Below are 24,042 nucleotides of genomic sequence, written 5' to 3' on the forward strand. Positions count from 1 at the left end.
TGGAATGTGCTTTAGGAAAGAAGCTGGATTAATTAAGGAATAAAATGAGCTACACCTCTGGAAAACCCAGTTTGGGGACTCTGCTCTAGTGTATGGTTATTCTGGGAGGAAAGGGTGGTTCTCAGTGGGGTGGAGCAGAAATGTGCCTATGTGAGATTTGCACAGGAAAAGAGAATGAAGCCACACCACATTGAGTGCAGATGGTCTAAAGGAGGGTCATAGATTTGGAAAACAAAAAAAAAAAAAGTTCAGGAGAATACTGAACACAAGAGCCAGGAAGGACAGCCAAGAGAGGCTGTAGATGGACATTAGCATGACCAAGGTAGGAGGCAAATTGCAACAGTCTTGGTATCAAGTCAGAGTGAGCCGGGTGCCAGGTCTGAGGCTTTTGAAATAATAAGGGTGTTGAGCTTGGGAACAGAGGGAGATGGGATCTGAGCCACTGCAAGACCAGTTGCCTGGGCTCTATGTCCTCTGCTGGCTGCTCTTCAGTGAGAGACAAGAGGGAAAATAGGATCTGCAAGGATTAGAAAAAGAAAATAAAGATGGTAGATTTAGTTTAAAGGAAGACTTTTTTTTCCTCTGAGGGTGGTGAGGCACTGGCCCATGTTGCCCAGAGAAGCTGTGGATGCCCCATCCCTGGAGGTGTTCAAGGCCAGGCTGGATGAGGCTTTGAGCAACCTGGGCTAGTGGGAGGTGTCCCTGCCCATGGCAGGGGGGTTGGAACTAGATGGTACTTAAGGTCCCTTCCAACCCAAACCATTTTGTGATTCTATGACTACAGACCACAGGATGAAATTGATGGTCAGTGCTGGGTGGCCATGGAAAGGGCAAGGAGCTGTTAGCTGGAGTGGGGAGACAATTTCCACAGAGAAGAACGAAGAGTGCCCTAAAAGGCATTTTTGTGGCATCCTATGAAATACACTGCACACCCTGGTCACCTGGGTCACCTGAGCTGGGGTCACATCTGGGCTAGTAGGAGGCTAGGGAACAGAGAGTTTGTTTTGGTCAGAAAAGCTTGACTAAGGTTAAATAAGGGCAGCAATGAGGTTGGGACATTGCTGGCAAAGGCACCAACAAGGGCAAAGAAGCTTGGGCAAGGGATAAGAAGAATTAGGGAGACAAAGAGCAAGGAAGGCAAAGGACATTGCTGGTACAAAAATAAGACGGGTATTAACTGGCCACAGATAGCCTGGAAATGAGAAGACAGAGCCTACTCCCTCCCCCCCCACCCCGTGGGTGACATTACTGCACGAATGTTTGCTCCAGATGAACAGATGAGTAGGAAATTCCCCTTATCATGCAAATAAACCTTCCCCAAGGATCTCTTTGCTACGAATGACTGCTTTAGCTTACTTGAGTGCAAGCTGTTTTCATTCATTCACATTAGCACAGTGCTTTGAAGATGTACAGTGTTACAAATGTACACATTTGGTAGCGTCAGGCAGTCATCACCCATGGGTGGCTGTAAAAAGGAGTCTGCTGCAGCCAAGGTTTGCTGAGCCCTGTCTTCTACAGGTCCAAGATTGCCTCCCAACACAGGAAGTTTCTGAAAATGAAGCGGTAAAAATGCAAGAGTCCATCTCCCCAGCAAACACTGAGAAGCAGATCTAGGTCACTTGTCTTTGAGATATGTTGTAGGGGCATGCAGCAAAATATTCATACCAAGTATGGCCAGGGGGGTTACTTTTAGGTGTGCTTCTCCTTTTCTGTATTCAGAAAGAATTTTTAAATAATTCACTGTTGGTCTGTGTGCTTTGAGAAAGAATGTGTAGTCCAGGAGTCTTCAGATGACTTGAAGAGGATGCAAAAGAGGGTGGACAGGAATTCACTGGTCTCTTTCCAGACAAGAACTTGTGGCCAGAAAATGGGACTTGGGTGAGCCATATTGGAAAAAAGCCACAAGAGCTTCATGCTGCAAGTGGTAGTATTCTGGGGTGCTCTTTCAAAAAGTATGCTGGGGATGCCAGAGGTTTAAGTGGATTCAAGGGAGACTCAAGTAAGCATCCAGAAGGAAGATCCCTTGAGGGTTACTAAATGGTCTAGCGGGAGGTGTCCGTGCCCATAGCAGGGGGTTGGAACTAGGTGATCTCTAAGGTCCCTTCCAACCCAAACCATTCTATGATTCTATGATTCTAAATGAGCAAACCACATCAGCGTCAGGAATATGAGCTTAAAGTAATTTTGGGTCCAGGAGAGTTGCTGGGGCCAAGTTTCACACACCCAGGAGGTTATCTGTGGCTACTGGGCTTGATGGATCCTCCATCTAGACCAGCACCACCCATATTGTACTCCTACGGATATTTCTAGAGGTGATTGATGGGTGCTGTGTGTTTCTTTTGCAGCCTTCTCCTTGACATGTTTCTCATGCAAAGATGCAACTTCCAACATCCATTGTCTCAGTACAACCACTTGCTCCGACCATGAGAAGTACTGTCTCACAACCTATTCTACCACAGGATACGGTAAGTGTGAAGCTTTTCTAAGGCTCTGATGACAAGGTGGCGTTCAGGTTAGGCTGACTGCAGAGCTTCATCCCACCATGAGGTGTGGTGGAAGAATTAACGAGGATCATAGCACACAGAGAGGAAATCTTGCAGTGGGGGGGGACTCAGCATAGCCCATCTCTGTTGCAATATATCTTAATAATACTGCGCTGCTGATTAAACACACTTAGGAAAGGGAGACAATGGAAGAGAGAGGATTTCTCTGCACAAACCCCTTGTCTCATCTCCGAGCTCATGAGGTGGTGGAATTGGAAAGGGTCAGGTACTGTGGAAGGAGCAATCCCAAGGCACGGTGACGGCACAAACCTCTTGTCTCATCTCCGAGCTCAAATATATGCTCATGAGGTGGTGGAATTGGAAAGGGTCAGGTACTGTGGAAGGAGCAATCCCAAGGCACGGTGACGATGAAGTCTTGCAATCCTGCACTGTACAAAGGCATTAGATCTCCAAATTCTTCCCCTAGGTTGCACCCAGCTGGCCCAGAAAACAGCAGAGGAGGCACAAGTCTGGAGATGGGCTCCATAGGTCACATATACACAAATAACGATGCAGTGTGACAAAGCCCAAGGGAAAACCAACAGCATTAAGCACAGAATAATATATTCCCCATTGGATATTGCAGAGCCAGCCCACCACTGAAGTCAGAAAAAAATATACAAGATAAAAAGCCTGATTTTTCTTCCTGTTTTCTCTCTTTCCCACTTCAGGCAATGACCGTAGCCAGCGTATTACCAAGAAATGCTCTGCTTTTTGTCCAACAATCGACCTGAATATTGGCATAGCCGGCGTTGCTACCAGCTGCTGCGAGACTTCCTTGTGCAACATCAGTGGTGCCAGCAGTGTGAAAACCAGCTACACCATGATAGCTCTGGGCACCTTGGCCAGTCTTGCCTGTGTCCTCTGGCTGGGTTTTTAGAGGGGCTGGGAAAGGAGCCGCTTGGCCTTGCATCACAAGGGATCAAACTCTCATCTGTACAGCATGAATGCTGCCCTGTTTGTCCATCCTGGAAGGTCACATCCCATCAGCAAATATTTTTTGCTCTTTCTGTGCTCTGATGCCAACGCAAAAGAGCACAGCCCTACCTCGAAATGGTGTTTGGAAGAAAAAAGGCATGATGTGGAGCCCTGCACATGCAGAAGGGCACCATATATTCACCATGTCTCCTATTATTGGTCTTTATAACTCCACGCATTTTTTTCCCCTTCATTTTGTCCCTGCCATTCCCCTTTTTCCCCTTATCCCATTTTCTGCCCTGTATCATTTTGGTCTGAGGAAGCCTTTAATATTACAGCTGTTAAACTGAAGCTGGGCACAATAAAGTGTTATTTTATTCTATTGTGTGGCTGTGTGGTATGGTACATTGGGTGCAGCAGCTGGATGCATCCATGTTAGCAGCAATAAAAGCAGAGGTGGTAGTCTGCAAGTCGAATTGAAATAATGTTGAAATATTTTTTTGCATTCAATTCAGGAAGCCTCTCCCCATATTTTCTTTTATTTATATTTTTTTTTTTTTCCTGCATTGGTAGAAGTGGCATTTTGTGACTCCATTTCAGAGTAAACTGTATTCTATTTTAACTTGCTTTCAATTTCTCTTCTGGGTCAGCTGGCTGAAAGGAAATGACTGTTGAGCTCTCCAGCAGGCAAACCAAGGGGACAAGGCAGGACCCAACATGAAGGGATCTTGAGCATTAAGTTTTCTTGAAAACTGATTTAAGATCTTCCAGTGGAAATTGCTTTATAAGCATTATGGATTATTTTCAAAAGGGGAGAAAAGTATCTTGCATGGTGCTTAAAAGAAAATAATCAGAAAAGACAGACGATTTCTACCGTGTGTCTGCTGGAGTCTGGAAATTTCAGTTTCATCTATAACAAAATATTAACTGTGAAAATAAATGTTTTATGTTTTCTAGCCAAGTTTCCTATTGGCGTTAAAATTGAAGGAACTCATTCCCCTGCACTAACCTTCCTCATGGATAATCTTAGCCAGGAATGAGAGATTTGCTGTGAGTCACAGGAGGATGAAATGCTTTCTCCTGAGCTGAAGAAGCTCTCCAGTAGGATTACCCTGACAAAGATCTCCCAAGGTAATTAGTCGGGTGCAGCTCACCCAGCTGGTTTTCCCTCTGTAGACTCATTGCACAGGGAGACATGCCTTGCTCACTCTGTTGGGTATTTGCCAAGAGAAGAGGAAGAACAACACTCAGAAACAGCCAGAGCTTTGTAACAGGTTTGCAAAGGAAACCTCATGGCTCCAGCTCACCCCAACCTGCTCCCATCCTTTCTTGTCCCCTCCTTCCTCCCATCCACATCTGACCCCCAGCTATGCACTCCCTGGCTGTTTTCTCTCCCATCCTTCCTCATTGGCTTCTTCATCCAGTCTTAGGCTGGGCTTTACCTCCAACCTCTATTTTCTTGCTAGAGCCTCAGCTCATTTTTTTTCTCCTCTCTACAAATGCAAGGTTGGCCAAATATACTCCATCTCAAGCCATGAGACACTCTGTTGTCCCCATGGTTTCTATTCCCACAGCTGAGCTGGCTCCATTCTTCTGTCCAATCTACCCCCTTCACCTTTCTTCTCCTCCCGCCAGATTTAGAGATACTCAAGTGGTACACACATTTGAACACCTTGAATGAGCCAAGAACTGTCCTGTGGCCTTGGATGCCCATACTCTGTCCCACAACCAGATTGTAAAGTGGTCGCAACTGAACTATTTGAAGTAGTCTTCAACCTTGGCTATTCACAGGTTTAGGATTTCTAAGGAACAGTGCTGGTTGGCACAGGTAAAGGCCAAGCTGGGGCTAGTACTGCCCCAGGTCTCGTCCCATTGAGCTTGTGAACACTCTTGGCATCCAGGTTTAAAACAAAATCGTTGTTTTTGCTACCTGAACTTGGCAGGTGTCTCTGTTTTGGGTTGGGAGGGAATCTGGCATGTCAAGAAAGGTATAAAAATGTGTGGGCAAAGGGGGAGAAGGCATGTGGTAGAGTCTGCTTCTGCCATGGAGGGTTTCACCATCTGCTTATGGTTGCACAGAGGAATTATGAACAGCACTGGGAAGCTAGGAGTCCCATCCCTAATAGGGTAGCTCCATCCATGGGTCTCAGCCTGCGTCCCTCGTGCCTGGTTTCTCCCTGACCCCATAAGTTTTGCATTCCCCCCTGCCCAGCAACACAATCCATGCACGTGGACCAAAGATTGACCCACATCTCAAGTTATATAAAAGGTTTCTTATCTGGAAGTGGGAGCAGCAATTGTCCTGAGGGATAGGAGGCCCTAAAACCACAAAAGCTCCCTTAGCGAGCCCTCCCTTGGCAACGGGTATTGTGTAAGAGGAGGCTCCTCTCTGCCAGCCTTCCTGAGAAATCTTGATGTGACACCTCCCACGCAGATGTTGTTGCCTAATTGCCCATCCCTCCACCCAAGGTTTCTTATTTTTTGGCTTCCATGGTTGCATACTCTTTGGATGAGAGTGTTGAGCTGCCCTGCAGAGACATCTGGGATGCCTGGAGGGCTCTCACGAAGAAGACAGATGTCTCAGTCAAATAGTTGGGATTGCTCCTGGGAAGTAATTGTCTCTCTCTGCATGGATTATCTAACAGCACAGTTTTTGGAGCTCTCTCTGCATGGATTATATAATAGCTCAGTTTCTGGTGCTCTGAGTCACTGTGCCAGGACCTGAATCAGCCAAGGAGGCCTTCCCCTGCCTAAATTAGACACTTGTAGGAGGTGTTTTAACTTTGTCCCTTCTTTTCCCTCACTCAGAGCTTTATCACCACTGATTCTGAAGGACCTATACTGCCTTCTGCTCTCGCTGAATGATTTGTCTGTCTTTTCCCTCACAATATGAAATTTCTTCCCTTTCTCTCTGCTTATTTTCCCAGATCCGATTAACACCCAGTGAATCAATGATAAAGCCAGAGACAAGATGGATGCAAAAGACCAAAGCAAGGTCTTCACTGGGTCTAAAAAGCTTCTGGAATCCATGGAAAGCAACAAAAGCATCCCTTTTTCAAAACTAGCTCTTGCTCTGTTGTCATACAGCCAACTCATGGCTCCATTTCGACATGCATTTTAGTTTTCCTAAATGGATAGCGATGAGTTTAGCTTGCAGAGGTGACTCAGCTTCCTTGGGTTTTTTGCAGTCTTCCTCAATCTTACTCCTCACTTGATGTCCCTGGCACGCCTGCTCCAGGTTCTCCTCCAGGCTGAAGGCTGTGGTGATGGGCAGCAGGAGACACCCTCCCCATGCTGGCTTAATTGTTGCCTCTGACTGCTTTTGAGTTTTGTCATCTGTTGTCTTGAGAAAGAAGGAACTGCTCTGACCCAGTCAAAATTATCACTCTTCAGCACCGGGAAGAGGGCATGCTCCAGTGCCTTGGTACTAACGAAGACATTAATGTCCTGGGAACAACTCCCAGATAACTGTTTGTCATAGAAGAGCTTGTTTCCTAATCAAATTTCCCTCATCAGTACATATTTGTTGGCAGTACTAAGGATGTTTTAGCCTCACCACTCTTTCAAAGCTGACTTGCACGGAGCCAACATCCTATTGTGTGAATGTTCATGTCAGAACAAATGGATGTTGGCAAAGTCAACATGAGGGGGGATATGACAATAATTAGAGCAGTCTTTCATTCATGGAGGAAGGGAAAAGGAATATACATTACAGAAGTCTACGGGATAATTAATAAGACCAAAAAAAAGGCAGAAAATGGTTCCTTCTTTTTACCTTCATTGTGAAATACCAGCAAGAAGACACACCCACTAACTATGAAGAACAACCCTTTCATAACACACTTGAGCTGTAAAACAAATTGCCCTCTGCAAAGCACAAGGCTCAGTTTGATCATCACCAGCATGTCCCCTGCTGACCTCACAAACCTTCGTAAATAAGAGTTGGGGTGTCTATTTTGACATCAGGCTTGAACAACTCTGGAATTCACCACCTGATAATGTCATTCTAGGAGCACTTTAAGAGGATCTGAAAAAGTATCATAAACTCACGTAGATAAGGAAATAATCCAGTGTTGGAATGATCCATATTAGAAAGAGATAAAAATACCCTACTGGTGGCTACTTCTAGGGAAATGCCTGCTAAGTTATTTCATAATTTCCAGCAAAAGTGGGGTTTGGCAATTTTTTTCTTTTGCTCATTCTGCTACCTGCTGTCAAGGACTAATCTCATTTTGGACGAAGCTCTGTTGAGGTGGCAGCTCAAGCTCTCACAAGCTGCATCTTTTATTAGGGTTTATTTCCCAGAATGTCAGAAACAGATTTTAAGAAATTTAGATGAGAGCAACACATAGGAATAGAAGAAAAGGGATTGACTTAAGAGGAAAGATTGAAGAAGAGACAGTTTGAGAGATGGCTTTTTTTTCACAGTAGAGCAGCAATTCCAGGATGCCAATTTGTGGTATCATAAATGGAGGTTTGATTTCTCCTGTTGGGTGTGGAGAAAAGCAGACTCTTTCAAGGATACCTGAAATAGAAGCAAAACTTAAATGGAAAGTGTATAAGGTATTTGAGAATTACAACCCAGAGAGAAGCAAACAGAGGGATTAACTACAGTAATGGAAAATTGATAAAGAAATGAAGACTGACATGAAAATTTGAGGAAAATCTTCTGTTTAATGAACCATTAGCTAACTTAATTTAGTGTAAAATATACTGATTTTATTGGAGGCAAACCAGCGTAGGCCAGTTGAGACTCTGAACTTCTGGTACTGTGGAATAATTAAAGCAAATGAATAGTACGAACCCTGGCACATCATGCGCTGACTATCCAAAGGGATTAGAAAGATGCACTGCTAGAACTATCTCCCTGTGCCTCTGGTTTCTGCTATTTCACCAGTGCATCTCCTGCTTCTGCTGGGGGGAAGGAAAGGAAGAAATCTGGAAGAGAAGAGAGCAGATCCTCATTTCCATCACTCACATGACTGTAAGAGCAAGAAATGTTTTGCTAAAAGGACTTTTCCCCAAGGTGCCAACCTGTTCCATGGGCTCCCAGCAGGGAGAACTCCCACATGCACATTACACACCCTTGGGTTGATTTCATGTCGACCCGTGAGCCATCTAGAACCTGTAAAACTGCTGCTGTTCAAAAGGTATATAACCTGCCCTCCAAACACCTTCCCAGTCTGGCTGAGAGGATCTGGTGGAGATGAAGACTACTCTTGTCACCTTGTTGGCTGCTGTTCTGTGCGTGGAGCAAGGTAAGCCTCTAATGCTGCTACTAGTTAAGATAAGGCTTATAGAGAAGACAGTGAAAACTTCTTGTTTGGCGAAAATTTAGAGGGCTGTCACCGACTTTGTAGTGTTGCAATGTCACAGCCATGCTATCATCAACTTCCTTTTGCTCCTTGATGAATGATATGCTGCAGAAATTAGATCCTGATAAACTAATTCTGCTTTCCAGCAGACAGTACGCGGTGACAGAGCTCTAGTTGTATGGTGTGGGATGTCAGGTTATATTCATAGAGTGATCTATGGGATCTCCCCAAATTATGCAAGTTGGAAGTACCAGACAGCATAACAAAACATATTTTTTTAATCCGTATCAGTTTTTGAGTATTTTACAGACTTTTCTGTACTGCTGCTTTCTCCATTGTAGCAAGCCACATGGCTTGCCACGTGTCTTGCTCCCTATGAAATGCACCAGAGAGAATCTTTATAGATTAAACCAGAGGCAGAGGTGAAAGAGATTTTCTGTGCATACGTCATGTCAAAGGCATCTTTGGGAAGTCCGAGGTACTCTGAATGTGTGTCCTTCTTCTGGGACAGATACACGTGTTGCTACATCTCTACTTGCATGTAGGAATAATGACCAGATTGCCAATATTTCCCCCACGCCTGATGGTTTCCCAGAAACTGTGATACATATCTAGCAGGGGTTAAGAAAGAGGCATCTAATTAATTCTTGCTCTCTGATGTATCAACCCCCTACTCCCACAATTTTTTGGACAGATGGTTCTGCAGCATGCCTGGAAGATCAACAGCTTTGACCAGTTTTAGGGTGGGGAAAGGGTATTCAGTTCTAAAAAAAGGAAAATATTTTGTGCCAATAATTTCTGAAGATAATGGAGAGAGGAAAGTAATTATCAAAGGCAACATCCTTGGTGTTACCCGGGATAAAGTGGAAAGCTAATAGCGATCCAAGACTCCGGTAGCACGCATCCATGGTGGGATACCTTATTGCTGTAGTAGGCTGATGATATTTTTTATTGGCATCAGCTTCTAAATGTACTTAAGGACAGTCTTTTATACAGTACCTTTCTGAAGCCCAGTCTAGACTGGAGAAAGCTAGTAATTCTAATATCAGGGCTTTCACATTCAACAATTAGGGTTCGCAGCTTTCTGGCCTAATACAGGGACAAATGAAATCTTGGAAACCATTACCCGATCCTTCTCATGTATCTGGGGTTCCATTAAAGACTCTAATAAGCAACTTTTTGATCAAAACTCTGGATCTCAAACCCACCAAAGAGGTTCTGTTGCCATTTGCTTCCATGAACTCATTGTTACAGATATATTATGTCCAGAAGAAATCTTAAAAGGTCATGATCCTCTTCCCTGCTCTAATACTGGACTAATACTCTAAAACCAGGCCGGGTGTTTGTCTAATGTGTCCTTGAAAGCTTTCAACAAAGAGGATTGCAGAGTCTGGAATTGCTCAGACCTTCATCCCTTTAGAAAGTTAGTCTTAATATCTCTTAACATCTCTTTTTGTACAGTTCTCCTGTATTTGTACCATAGGATGTGCAGAACTTTCTTCTTTGCAGCTTCTTTTTCCTTCCATGAAGAAGGTTGCTGTGTCTTTCCTCATAATATTCTTGTTTTTATTAAACAAACTAAATGCTTCCAGCCTTTTCTAAGAGGTCACATTTTCAAGATATCACACCATTCCTCCTCCCTTCCCTCTGTTTTATCTCCAAATGCTTCACATATTTTTTGAAGTGCCATATACAGATTTGGTCATCGGTGTTCCAGCTGAGGCCTTGCCAGAGTGGAAAGACCACTTTGCATATCTCGCACATGACATTGCTGCCTGTGTTCCCTTGGGTGACGTTTGTTTCCATTGCTGTAGTGTGACAGGGCTGACTCCTTCTGTTTACACTACAGTCCTTAATTGTAACTCAACCAGTTGTTCCCCGTCCTATATTTAAATGGCTAATTTTTATCTTAGTGTAATATATTTTTCTTTATTGAACTGCATTAATTCTTTTTTCATTCTTTTATTACATCAATCTGTTAAAATCACTTAGAACTCTACTTACAGTATGTTTTCAGCTATTTTGTCCTTGGCGTCATCTGAAAATGTGATGTGCATCCTCTCTCCCATCCTGTGACAGTGTCCTGACCTTTATCTCCTATTAACCTGTTGAAGTGATAACCACCAGTGGTGGCTGTAATGGATGCATCTAGTCGTGATGGCTGCATCCGATTCAGGGGAGACAGATAACAACACAATAGCCAGGGGCTATTTTGCGGATCTTGCTCAACAGCTGAGGGCTGTCTGAGGATGTGTCAACTGAAACACGGCTAGTAGGCAAACATGACTATAAGTCAATCTTCTTACTCCATAAATAGTGGGCAGCCCAGGGCCTGTTGAGCTCTCCTGCATGGCAGTGAGCTGCATGCCAGGATCTCCCCTTGAGTAGGGATACCTTTCAAGGTTACTCCTTGACGTTGAGAGATTCCTTGCCACAACAGATTCTCAGTAAGTGATTAACAGCATGCTAAACTGAAATCTTAGCTAACTGTTATAAAGGATTGATTGTGCATATATAATCCTTTAGACATAAACTGCTGACCAAGTCTGGGACTAGGATTGGGTCCAGCCACACCTAGACTCCTCTCTGAGAAGGAGTTTAGAGAGCAAAGGGGTCCCTTCTGAACCTTGTGACTCAATGGGAGTGCCTCCCTGACAGTTTTGTCTGACCCTGTCCTTATATGTAGTAAAGAATCCAGTGTACCTTCCCATCAAATCTTAAATCACTGTCACATTAACATTTGAACATTGTTAACTCAGTGTTTTATAACCCTCAGAGGAATGGAGCACCTCTCTGATGACGAAAGGCTGAGGGAATTGGGCTTATTTAGCTTGGAGAAGAGAAGGCTCTGGGGAGACCTCATTGCAGCCTTCCAGTACTTGAAGGAGGGGAAGCGACTATTTACAGGGGTTGACAGTGACAGGACGAGGTGGAATGTTTTTAAACTAAGAGAGGGAAGATTTAGGTTGGATATTAGGTGGAAATTTTTCACTGTGAGGGTGGTGAGACACTGGAAGAGGTTGCCCAGAGAAGTTGTGGATGCTCCACCCCTGGAGGCATTCAAGACCAGGCTGATGGGGCCCTGAGCATCCTGCTCTAGTGGTTGACAACCCTGCCCACAGCAGAGGGGTTGAAACTAGATGATCTTTAAGGTCCTTTTCAACCCAGGCCATTCTATTATTCTATATCAATAAACTATATTGCTGCTTCTGTCTTGCAAGTGAAGTGCATCACTAACTTTGACTCCATCTGTGACACATCCCTACTTTTACTAGTGATGATAGATCTGAGCCCACAGCAGAGCTCTGGAGAACCTCAGGAGTTGCACTGCTCCAACTGGTTTGACCAATAACCATGTGAACTACCCTGTGAGTATGTTTTCATATCTAGCTTTGCATCCATTCTGTTGCATTTTCACTAGCTCGTGTTTCCTGGTCTTGCTTATCACAACTTCATTCAAGATTGCCCCATCTCTTGAAGTGTTCAAGGCCAGGTTGGATGAAGCTTTGAACAACCTGATGTAGTGGAAGGCGTCCCTGCCCATGGCAGGGGCTTTGGAACGCGATGATCTTTACGGTCCTTTCCAACCCAAACTATTCTATGATTCTATGATTCTAAGACTGTGCCAAAAACTTCGGTAAAACCTTATTGCATCTCCTCCACCCTTGAAATAATATTCGACTTTTCTAGTGATGAACAAAGCAAAAAAGCGACACAATGTTATGGCCCTCTCAGCATCGACAGTCAATACTTTTTCCCTTCCCTTCCTTTCTCTTCCTTTTCCTTCCCTTCATTGGGAACTTCTCATTTAATGGACTCACTAACCTACGTTGTCCTTCCACTTTCTTGCTGATAACTTCTTATCGGGCAAAACTGCACTCACAGGAACGTGTCCTCAAGTTGCTTTCTGCCCTTTCCATACTGACAGACTGTCCCCAGACTTACCAGGAACTTAGCAAGCATTCTGTGCTGTGTTTGCTTTCCTTTCCAAAAATGTCTGGTTTTAAACCAGCTCATCCTCCCTCCTACACAAAAAAATACATACTTTGCTCTGGGTGATTTTGCAAGCTCAGAACCCAACCACCACCACAAAACCTATAAATCAATTAGTCTGCCTAGCTGGGGAGAGTTCTGCAGACAGTTTGGTGTGATTTCTCAAACAGACTGTGGTTTTTGCACTTCTTCCTTTTTATCGTTACTTTCCAGATGCTTTCCAGAGGTCTACCCATCACCTTCTGTATTTGAAGGCAAGCAGTACATTCTTGATAGACGAGACAGCTCATTGCTGCCTGCCCTTCCTGCCTTCTATATCTGTATTGCAGCTGTATGAATTATCCCACAAAAACTGCATTTCAGTTAAACCATACTTTTGGTTAAGACTTCCCATTTATTCTCTATCTTGCAGTAGCATGCAGAAGTTTGACAGAATATCTGAATACTCTCACCAGACTTCCTAGGACCAAGGTTAGGCCAGTTCAGTTAGTGACGTTCGACCACAAGAAAGGATACGTGGCAGTACTCTCCCAGACAGATGAAAGAGAAGTAGGACACTGGGCATTATCCACCTCCTCAAAATGCTCAAGGCATCCTCAAGTTCTGCCTGGCAAGCCCTGCCTAGTCTTGCCAAGGCGAAGCGAGTGAGGAGTAATTGACAATTCATGTGGCAGAGCTCTCAGGACAGAGATGCTATTCCTCGGCAATAATCTCCATCAGAAAAGACCCCAAATCCCTGAATTCCACTCACATCTACTCTGCCAGAGACGGCAAACAGATCGATAACACTTCACAGCCTGAGACATATGAGACAGAGAAGGATTTAACATTGCGGCCAGGGGTCAAGGGATAAAGAAAGTCACTGGTCATTCACACACAAGCATTCATCAGGCTATAACTAGGAAAACAGAGATATCTGGATTTTAGGTATTGATTGTAGGTATTGTGGCTCCTAAACCACGTAATGTGCTTTTTCTTTTTTTTTCTTTTTTTTTTTTCCCCTAGCTTACCCATTGATATGCTACGTGTGCCAAGAAGAGGAGCTCAACAAGAACTGTTTGACCATTTCCACATGCGCAAAGGAAGACAAATACTGCATGACTGTCCGTACCAACGTTGGAACAAGTACGTGTCTGAATAACACCTTGTTTGTGCTGTAGAAGAGCAGTCCCAGGAATGGGCTTTCATCCCAGTCACAGCCATGTATGATAACAATAGCCCTGATCACCGACTGTTAAGAACTCTTCGTATGGCAATACTTGCTCCTAGGGTTGTTTTCAAAAATGTTTGGGTAAAACTTCACCATGGCTCACTCCCTTTGCTGTGCACAATCCTGCAGGTGTGTCCTTGGGGCTCAGCATCCTCAAACACCTCCATGTGCTCTCAGACCAAATCTCAGGTCATACCATACATTCCAACTGGTTTTATGATGTAGGAAAATTGCCCTGGTGGGCAGTGACCCAGCCTGAGCAGTGCTTCAGACAGCTTGAGCTGAAAGCCACCCACACATATAATCATATAATCATAGGATCATAGAATGGTTTGGGTTGGAAAGGACTGTAAAGATCATTGAGTTCCAATCCTCCTGTCATGGGCAGGGACATCTTCTACTAGACCAGGTTGCTCAAAGCCTCATCCAGCCTGGCCTTGAACACCTCCAGGGATGGGGCATCCACAGCTTCTCTGGGTAACCTGTTCCAGTGCCTTGCTACCGTCCCAGTAAAAAATTTCTTCCTAATATCCAGTCTAAATCTACTCTCTTTCAGCTTAAGATGCTAATGCATCTTTAGGGACAGACAGAACACGGAGCTCAGAGAAGACCAGCATTGTGACCAGACTGTTGCTAGTCCTGAGCAGAGGACATATTTGCCTTGGGGTCTAACCCCTGGCCACCTTTTATTCACCAATACCAATTTAGCCAGGGAAACATTTTAACAATGATTCTTACATTCTACTCTTTCTTTCTTTTTCCCCCTCTCCTGCATTAGAGCCCAACAAGCCTAAATATGTCATCTCTAAGATGTGTTCTCCAACGTGTCCAGTGACAAGCCAGCAACAAAACCAAACCTATCAGAGGATTTCTTGCTGTGAGAAACCGTTATGCAATGTGAATGGAGCCAGCAGCCAGCAAAGGAGCTATGCGGTGATGTCCCTGAGTGTTCTAGCCAGTATCACTTACATCTTTGCATGTGGACTGTGATGGGTTAGGAAAAACTCCCCATGATGGCATTGTTGTCTGAAATAAAAGTGTTTTGCTCTGGGTTTAATCAGCGCTCTCAAACAGTCATGCTTTGCGGCTGAGCTTCCCTGGGATTTTTGAGAGAGTCTAAATAAGTTAGGTGCTGAACTCCCATTGATTTCCTAAGCGTACTTGAAACCTAAGTGTCCCCAGACATTCGAGTGACCTACAGAAACACAGAAAAAGACAGCCCTTTTGACATGTTCAGGCTTCAAATCATTACGGCTTTGAAGAGATCCTTGAAGACATTATTTTTGCCTCTTTGAGTTTCAAAGCACTGCAAGGAATAACAAACCATCCTGCCTGAAACATGGGTAGTAGCTCAATAGTTATGTCAGTACAGAGGGGATGTTGAGTATCTTCTGTTCACAGTAAGTTGGTTATCACACATCAGTCAAGCAGTTAATAAACAAGTAAGCAGAGAAAAAGCTTATTTCTAGCAGAATTTTGGACATTCCTCCAGCTTTGGTGGGAAACAATTTCTGGCTCCTCTGGCTTTTTGCTTTCATAAGGGTATCACATTTTGAAATGAGCATCCTTTATCACCCAGCACTGATGTGTTGCCTGCACACCACCTCCTCATGGACCTGGTCCAATGGAAAAAGAAGATGTCTCCATACCTATTTCCCTCTTTTTTTTTTTTTTGGGGGGGGGGGGTTTGGGTTTTTTTTTTGTAGGGCCAAACCAGGCTGACAGCTGCTGCCAACTCCAGTCATTTAGAGACTGTGAGATGGTTTCTACAAAACCATGTTCCTGGCATAGAAACGATTAATTGTGCTGGGTTTTGTTTGGTTTTGCAATCCAGGATCTCTACTCCCTCCTCTCCCTGTAAGAGCTGCAGCTGAGGGGAGACAGAAAAGCTCTGCAGGGGGCCTGGGGGTGTCTACAAAGAAGAAGAAGGGCAGGCAGCCAGAGACTAACAAAAACAGCCCCAAGCTGCTTGGTCATAGGCCCTGCTGCAAAAAATCAAAAACCAAACCAAAACAAAACAAAAAGGAAGAGTTGGCAGCATCACTAGCTCAGCTGTGTTCTGGGGGAAACCAGAGCTCATCCCAACAAATCAAGGGCTTTGTTTTGTTGGTTTCTGGTTTTTGGTTTTTTTGTTTGTTTGTTCTGTGGTGTGGGTTTTTTTTTTTTTTTATGAGATGTTGTCTTTGATGGCTAAATGAGATCTTTGGTTTGTCTGAGGGAAGTCTACTGTGTTTTGGTTGCACATGTGGAAGGATGCACATTTTTGAGATGTTACAAAATTACTGCCCAAATTACAACGCAACTGGTTTCCCAAAAGGATGATCAGACAAAGATGCCCCATGAACTTCACGTTTTGTACCGTGAACTCTGAAGCCTGTTGCTTGGTTTTAAACATTTTGTTTAATGGACAGGAGGGAAACAAAGCGAATGAAGAAGGTGACACCACAGTGCTAGGCAGGGACAAGAAGCTGCTGACACCCATTGATCTGAGCATCCTGGTAAGCCACGCCCTGGGATGAGAGATGTCAAGAGGTCCAAATGTGAATGTGCCAGCAGAACATGCTGTTAATTAATCACTAAAGATAACCGCAAAAGGGAAGGAAAGCTATGATGGAAAAAGGGAAGGGAAAGACTTTATAAACCAAAAGGAAGAGAGGTCCAGCTGCTAAGGGCAGGGGCTGGTAGCACCGGCAGGGGCTGTGGTGGCCATGCTGCATCCCGATGCCATGAGCACATGCTCCATGAATACCCCGCAAAGAGGGAAGACACTTCTTCACTAAAACACATCGTGTGCTTTCATAAAATTCTAGGAAAGTTGGGCTCCAGGCCAAAGCCATTACTGTATTTACCACCAGATAGGCTGGCAGAGAAAAGGAGAAGCAGAAGGAGCAATTTATATCTCAACAAGTTTCATTGCACGTGAGAAGGCAAAGACCTGGTGGGTGAGGCCAGCCGGAGGGGAGGGAACAAGTCAAGGGTTGAGACAAGTCCACTGAGGCTGGTGGCATGCGGGGGACCAGGACAAGCAGAGAGAAGGAGGGAGAGCAAACCTCATCTAGATCTTTTTTTTTTTTTTTGAGCAGTGGAGTGGGGGTTGCTGCAGGGTCTGGAGGGAGACATGGTCTGCTCAGAGCCCAGCTGAGCCCAGCAACCACTACTGAAGACTCCTTTTTGTGGTCTTCCACTTCCGCACTGGGATCCCCAGCAATTGGACACTCTTTTGAAAAGCTGCTTGGTTCTTCTTACAGGGACTTTCTCCCACTGGCTGATTTCTGCGTGCATCGTGCCTCCTTGCAGGCCCTTATCACCTTCCCAGCTCTTCCCCTCCTCTTCACCACACCAGTTGAAGTGCTGCCTGCTGACACCACCCAAACAGATGTTGCCTCCAACAAGATAAAATGGACAGGAGGGTTCCTAGGTCTCCTTGTCTACAAATTTAGATTAACCCTTTCCTTTCTTGAAATTTCTGGATGTCAGAGCAACTGACCACATCAGGATTATGCTAATTGATCCTTTGCAGGTGAAGTGCCTTATGGTTTTCACTGTGTTTAAAAGGAGTTACCAGTTGCATTGCCAGTCATACCACCACCCACCTGGTTGCTGGACTGCAAGCCCACAGTCTTGAATGAGGAGCTGAAGGTCTCTGAAAAGTGAGCATGGAGATATGATTTATGAAACTGTTGCAAGAACGAAAGCCGTGTAAATGTTTAACAGACACAAGAATGGGGTTAATAAAGAGAATGCTTGCTTCTTAATGCTACACTGGTGATAAGGAGTGAGAGGGGGGCCAATGCAAACCTCACGAAATTTAAGAAGGCCAAGTGCAAGGTCCTGCACGTGGGTTGAGGCAATCCCAAGCAAAAATACAGGCTGGGAGGAGAATGGATTGAGAGCAGCTCTGAGGAGAAAGACTTGGGGGTATTGGTTGATGAGAAGCTCAGCATGAGCCGGCAGTGTGTGCTTGCAGCCCAGAAAGCCAACCGTGTCCTGGGCTGCATCAAAAGAAGCATTAGCAGCAGGTCAAAGGAGGTGATTCTCCCCCTCTGCTCTGCTCTCGTGAGACCCCACCTGGAGTACTGTGTTCAGATGTGAGGCCCCCAACACAAAAAAAGACCTGGACCTGTTGGAGAGAGTCCAGAGGAGGCCACAAAATTGGTCAGAGGGCTGGAGCACCTCCCTTATGAGGACAGGCTGAGAGAGTTGGGGTTATTTAGCCTGGAGAAGAGAAGGCTCCAAGGAGACCTAATAGCAGCCTTCCAGTACCTGAAGGGGGCTACAGGAGAGATGGGGAAACACTTTTTATCAGGGAGGGTAGTGAGAGGACAAGGGGTAACGGGTATAAGCTGAAAGAGGGCAGATTTAGACTAGACATTAGGAAGAAATTTTGCACTGTGAGGGTGGTGAGACACTGGAAGAAGTTACCCGGGGAATTGGTGGATGCCCCATCCCTGGAGGTGTTCAAGGCAAGGTTGGATGAGGCTTTGAGCAACCTGGGCTAGTGGAGGGTGTCCCTGCCCATGGCAGGGGGGTTGTAACTCAATGATCTTTAAGGTCCTTTCCAACCCTAGCCATTCTATGATTCTCTGATTTCCTGATTTTGGTGACACCTTCACCAGGCTAGAGGAAGGTGCAGGCAGAAGATCAGGGCTTCTGTGGCCCAGGAGTTTAGGCACAGACAGCCAAGTCTTCTCTTCCTCCAAAAGAAAAACCAGTCACATTTGTGTTTTCAAAGGGTTGGTTGGTGGTGCTCTCCAGACTTATCTGTGCTTGCTAGGAGAAAACATCCAGGTGATGCTTGGATGTGCCATTTCAGTGTAGGATTTGTTTTGCAATCTCACCACAACTTTTGAGTTGCACACCCAGAGTTGGAAGATGTGTTTTTGCTTCTAGTAGGTGCACAGGAAAAGGTGTGGAGACACCAACCACATCTAACACAAGAGTAGCAGAGCCATTTTGCTGCTGCAGATGTTCATGAGATTAACACGGATTAGCCAATTAACACATCAAAAGCAAGAACATTAAAACGAAGCAGGCACAGGTCTAAATAAAGAAAAGATGGTGTTTTCAATATGAATATGCACATCAATGAGGGATATCAGCCAAATTAAATGGTGTCCAGGTACAGAGGCACTGGGAAAAGAAATAATTGGCATCCATCACGGCTATCAACCCCAGCCTGTTTTTCCTGCTCCTGTTTCTTCACGATAGGGAAATCTGGGTATTTCAGAAGACTGGATACCACCAAACTCAGCATCCATTATAAAGGGGATGGGAGAGTCTTTAGGGACATACAGAGCAGTCAATCCAGACCCAGTCTTGGAAAAAACTCCGAAAGAAATCATCAAACAATTTAAAATGCTGTAGGGGCTATCAAGGAGATGGGGATGAACAGCAAGAGCTTTGTGACAGATAGGTGTTATTCCCACCTGTGACAAGATGGCAAAATCTATAGCTAGGGTAAAAGTGGTACCTGTCACATAGCTAAAAGTGTTAATAAAGCTTTTGGCACCGTATCACCTGACAGTCTCATAAGCAAACTAAGAAAACACAGTCTAGCTAAAATCATGAGCAAATGACTGTCAACAGTTTGCTGTCAAACTGGAATGATCTATTAAACAGGGTCCCCTGTGGCTTGCCTTGGCTCTGGTATGATGCAATGTTTTAATTATTGGTTTGAATGACAGATTAGAGAATAAATTCATTGAGCTTGCAGGTGACAAACTGTGTGAATGTGCAAATAGCATTCTGTGTGACTCCAATAAATCTAAGCAATAGTCTGAGAAAGAGGATGCAATTTAGGAAGGATGAGCACAAAGCTCTACAGTTAGTTTGGACCTGTCATCTGCACAAATACAGAATGGGGAAATCTCCCTTGGAGCAATCTGGCAGAAAAAGAAGTTGTGGTGGGTGTTATAACAGATCACAAGTTTAACATGTGTCAAACTTAGGGAAAAAAAAATATTAAAAAGAAGGTGGCCTTGTTGGAACTCTGCAGTCCATTGAAAAGTCTTACACATTGCAATGGGGAGTGTAAACTGGAGATTCATCCAGTTTCTTCTCCAAAAGAAAGGCCTGGGCTGCTCTGTTCTCTCCTCTTTTTGCTTTAGGGTTCACACAGCAGCAAAGGAGCTTTTACATACTATCAAAAAGGTTTCCTGCTGTCTAGTACATAGTGAAGAGGTGCAGTAGATTGCTGGGAGACCTGCCTCCAGTATCAGCAGCTTCAGCATCATTATCAAGATGCATCAAAGCATGATTAAAAAATATTGTCCTCAGCATTTTGGTGTCTCCACTGGAGCTGGAGAAGGAACTCAGTTGCCTCTCCTTATTCTCTCCATCTCCTTTCTGTCATTCACATGTACCTGTTGTGGGTACTGGTTTCCTTCGCTAGAGCAGAATTGTGTTGTTCAGGCTTGACTTTACTGTATCATAGAATCATAGAACGATTTGGTTTGGAAAGGACCTTAAAGACCACCTAGTTCCAACCCCATGCCGTGGGCAGGGACACCTTCCACTAGACCAGGTTGCTCAAAGCCAAAATATGTAGCAATATCTATCAGCAAAGGGGACCCAAAGATGCTATTCCACTGACATCACGCAGGAACTTTACTCCAAAGGAACTCAGTCCCCAGAACACCTCCAGGGTTCCCAGGATCTCAGTTAACAGCAAAAGCAATAGAGACACCCAATTTTCTCCTCTTTCCGCTGATTTATCACCTAGGCAAATCCCTAAGCACCACACCAAGCATTGTCTTCATGGATGGGGGTGACAGGGCTTCCATCTTCCTTGGTCCAGGAGGGCCAGGAAACAGGCACTGGCTCTGTGCCCAGTGCTCACAATAGCTCATCTGGGACCTGCCTCCAGCTCCAGGGTCTGCTCCAGCCTCAGATGTTAATCAGCAATTAGGTAATGTGCAGACACTGCTCCTGGGAACGAGAAACTCCCTTCTGCAGTCTACAGGAAATTATTGTAATAAGACTTACTGCAAGATCTGCCAGCAGAAGAAAGCAATTTTATCATACAAAAGCTCCAGCAAGTTGATTTTTGTCCTCTCACCCCCATCCTTGCAGATTTAATTTGCTCAGTTGCACAAGCACCAACATGTGTGTGCTCAGATGATCTGTCCAGTGTCATTTCTATGCCACGGGTAGCCAAGAGATGACAGCTATGCAGTTCTCATCATGCCTCGGAGGTTCTTGGCAGAGCACAAAAAAATTATTTAGACTTGCCTTTTACAGTCTTTAGAGAGAGGATACTGTTTTGCCTTCCTTTGCCTTTTATTTTACCCCTCTTAAGCGAAATTCCTGAATCTCCCAGCTCTTTTGTTTTCTTTATCTGGGTGTCTTATGGCTCTCACCCTGTTCTTTACCCTCTGATGACTCTTATCTCAGGTCAGTTTGTTCCTCCTCTTCATCTGAATGAAGTCAGACACAGAGTGCTCTAGAGCAGTCCACACATGCCTTTCCTTTTAACCCTCGCTCTGCTGTTTCTTCCAAGTGCTTTCACACTTTTGCACATTCCCCGTCCTATGTCTTTCATACCGAACTTAAAATTTCTGCTACAAATCTCCACAAGCCTTGCCTACAGCTTCAGCACAATTTGTGAAGCCCCCCTGGAGCCTGGTGAATTTGCTGTTTACAGTGAGGCACTTTTTTTTTTTTTTTTTTTGTGGAAACAGATGGGGAAGGGCCTGAAAAGCCTCTTCCCTCCTCAAAACAACCAGGGGATGAGGTCCCTGCTGTGGGAGAGGAGATGCCCCCCTGGAACAGGAACCTTTGCAGGTCACTGTAGAATGTCATTGATGGTTCAAAAGAGGCCAGGAGCGGAAACAAGGCTACAGCATGGGTCCAAAATTCACCCAGGAGATAGAGATAGGACTGGAGACAGGTCTACCTACTACACAAGTCAAGTGCCATCCAGAAGACAGGGTTGGAGACAAGGTTACAACCTCAGCCCAGTGGCCATCACAAGGCCAGAAACAGAGCTGGACAAAAACTACCTGCAGCACGAGCCCAAGGTCCATCCAGGAGATGGCTGGAGATAGGCATGCATACAGCATAGTCCTGGCAAGGACAAAAGGCTCAGGCTTGAGCTTAAATGGGGCTCTTGGACCCATGGGCACAGTCTGAAGAGAGATGAGACTGGTCAAGGCAATTAAGGCCTACACATGCACTCAGGTCATGACAACATGAGCCCATTGGTAGAGAAGGCAGTTGATAATGCTGGAGAACCTTTCTTCAGAGGTAGCCTGGTCGGTCCAGACATGGACATATCTTCCAGTATGTTTCCAGTAGCCTGGAGAGATCACAATAGCGACCAGTTTAACTTTTTGCCTGAGTAATGATACCTCCTTAAAGCTTCAAAATCATTTTCCTGTCACAAGCCTAGAATAAATAAGCAAGACAGAGGATGAGTCATGCAGACTCTGGAAAGACGAGGTGTGAGAAAACCGATTTCTCCGGTACCAACTGAGCATGCACCAGCCAACCAACCACCTTCACCTTAACGACTCTGGGACAGATGGAAAACGGAAACATTGACGTCAACCAGAAACAAAAGTTCATAAATCTTGACAGCCTGATTGTGACTGCAGGCTACAGTTTAAGTGGGCTGATGAAGGTCTTATTCCAGTAGATAGTGCAGCCCAAAGACATACCTGGTTGTGCACCCACATTTTCAGGAACCTCAGTAGCTAACTGAGAGCTATCTCAGGTCTGTCCCTGTAGTCTGCAGCGGAGAACAGCCTGTCAAGGTGACAGAGGACATCAAGCTGTTTGGCACTGTAGACAGCAAGGAGGCTCAACTAAATAACTGTGGCTTGGTTTGCCCATCCAAAAACCTGGGTCTGGAGCATCCTTGGATGATCCAGGAATGTTCCTGAGGGTCTTCCGGGCAACTCTGACCCAGAGCAACCAAAAGGAGCTTCAGGAAGAGAAACATCCAGGGGTGGGATGATGGGGAAGGGTTGGCATATGAAGCCAGCCCTCTCATTCAGCCATGAGGAGCAGGATGTTGTGAACAGGAGTCCTGGGGATGGTGCATCCAGCGCTCTTGGCATTGTAGGATGCTCTGCCAGCACCTGGGGCAGTGACGGCCACACCTCTCATCTCTGGAGAATGATGTAACTCGAAAAGAAAGGACTTTGTGCCCTTCCTGTGGCATCCATGTATGGTGGTTTTAGCTGGTTTGCTCCACAAAGCAATCCTGCTCCACTAACCAGGGAAACATCTCATTTGAAACCTCCACCAGGGTTTAGGAGCCCCATGGAGACACACATGCACAGCCCTAGCCAGGCTCAGGAAGTGTCACCCAAAGCCTGAAACAGAAACGTGGTGGTGAAGGAAACTCTCTTCCTGCCACCTGGCTTCACAGAAGCTGAGCAAGGTTTTAGCAAGCCCACGTTTCATGCTCAAAGTCCTAAAGTGCCAGTTTAGCACCAAAGCCTTGCAGACGTAGTAATTTAGTTTTATTTGCTGGACCCATCTCTGCTAACTTGCTCCTTGGACCCATGAAAGGAGCTGCCATAGTCTTACTTTCCTCCCCAGCATGCAAGCAAACCTTGAAACATTTACTCTAGCACCAGTTTGCTTTATGATCCAGCTGCTCCCTTATCTCCTTTTCCCTTAAGCATGGTTTTTGTACCTGTGTTTGCCTTTCCCCAGCACAGACCATGTTATTGCTGCTGGATTCTACCCCTGCTGCCTTTCTTGTCGCCTCCCTCTTCTTGTGAAAAGAATTTTTTTTTTCTCTTGCATTCACAGTACGAAGCCAGTGGCTCAATGAAGCCCTCTAACAACCCCCAAACTTGCAAGAAGAGTCTGGAGCATTCAGTGCAGGGTTTTGCTGCATTTTGGTCTAGAACAGAAAGCCCTGCCATAAGAGTTGCTATGTTGAGCTTTCAGTGTGCTGTCCCACACCATAGCCTTGGTAAGGAGGTTGGAGATATGAACTTAGACCAGCAAGCTTTCAGAAAGGCTTCCTTACTTGGTGCATCTTCCACCGTAGCAAATTGGTCCCCAGTCATTCTACCTACCTCTTCCATTTGCAGCATCCTGTAATTGA

General features: G+C 45.1%; 1 protein-coding gene across 1 annotated transcript; it reads left to right on the forward strand.

Annotated features, from left to right (window-relative positions):
- Positions 1–8,667: 8,667 nt before the first annotated feature.
- On the forward strand, positions 8,668–14,969 carry LOC104466832 (lymphocyte antigen 6E-like). Its single transcript, XM_010080383.1, has 3 exons — positions 8,668–8,719; positions 13,775–13,894; positions 14,758–14,969. Exons 1-3 carry the CDS (start codon positions 8,668–8,670, stop codon positions 14,967–14,969), a joined length of 384 nt encoding a protein of 127 aa, XP_010078685.1.
- Positions 14,970–24,042: the final 9,073 nt, after the last annotated feature.

Source organism: Pterocles gutturalis, unplaced genomic scaffold, assembly GCF_000699245.1.
Source record: "Pterocles gutturalis isolate BGI_N339 unplaced genomic scaffold, ASM69924v1 scaffold10944, whole genome shotgun sequence".
In the NCBI taxonomy this organism is placed as follows: domain Eukaryota; kingdom Metazoa; phylum Chordata; class Aves; order Pterocliformes; family Pteroclidae; genus Pterocles; species Pterocles gutturalis.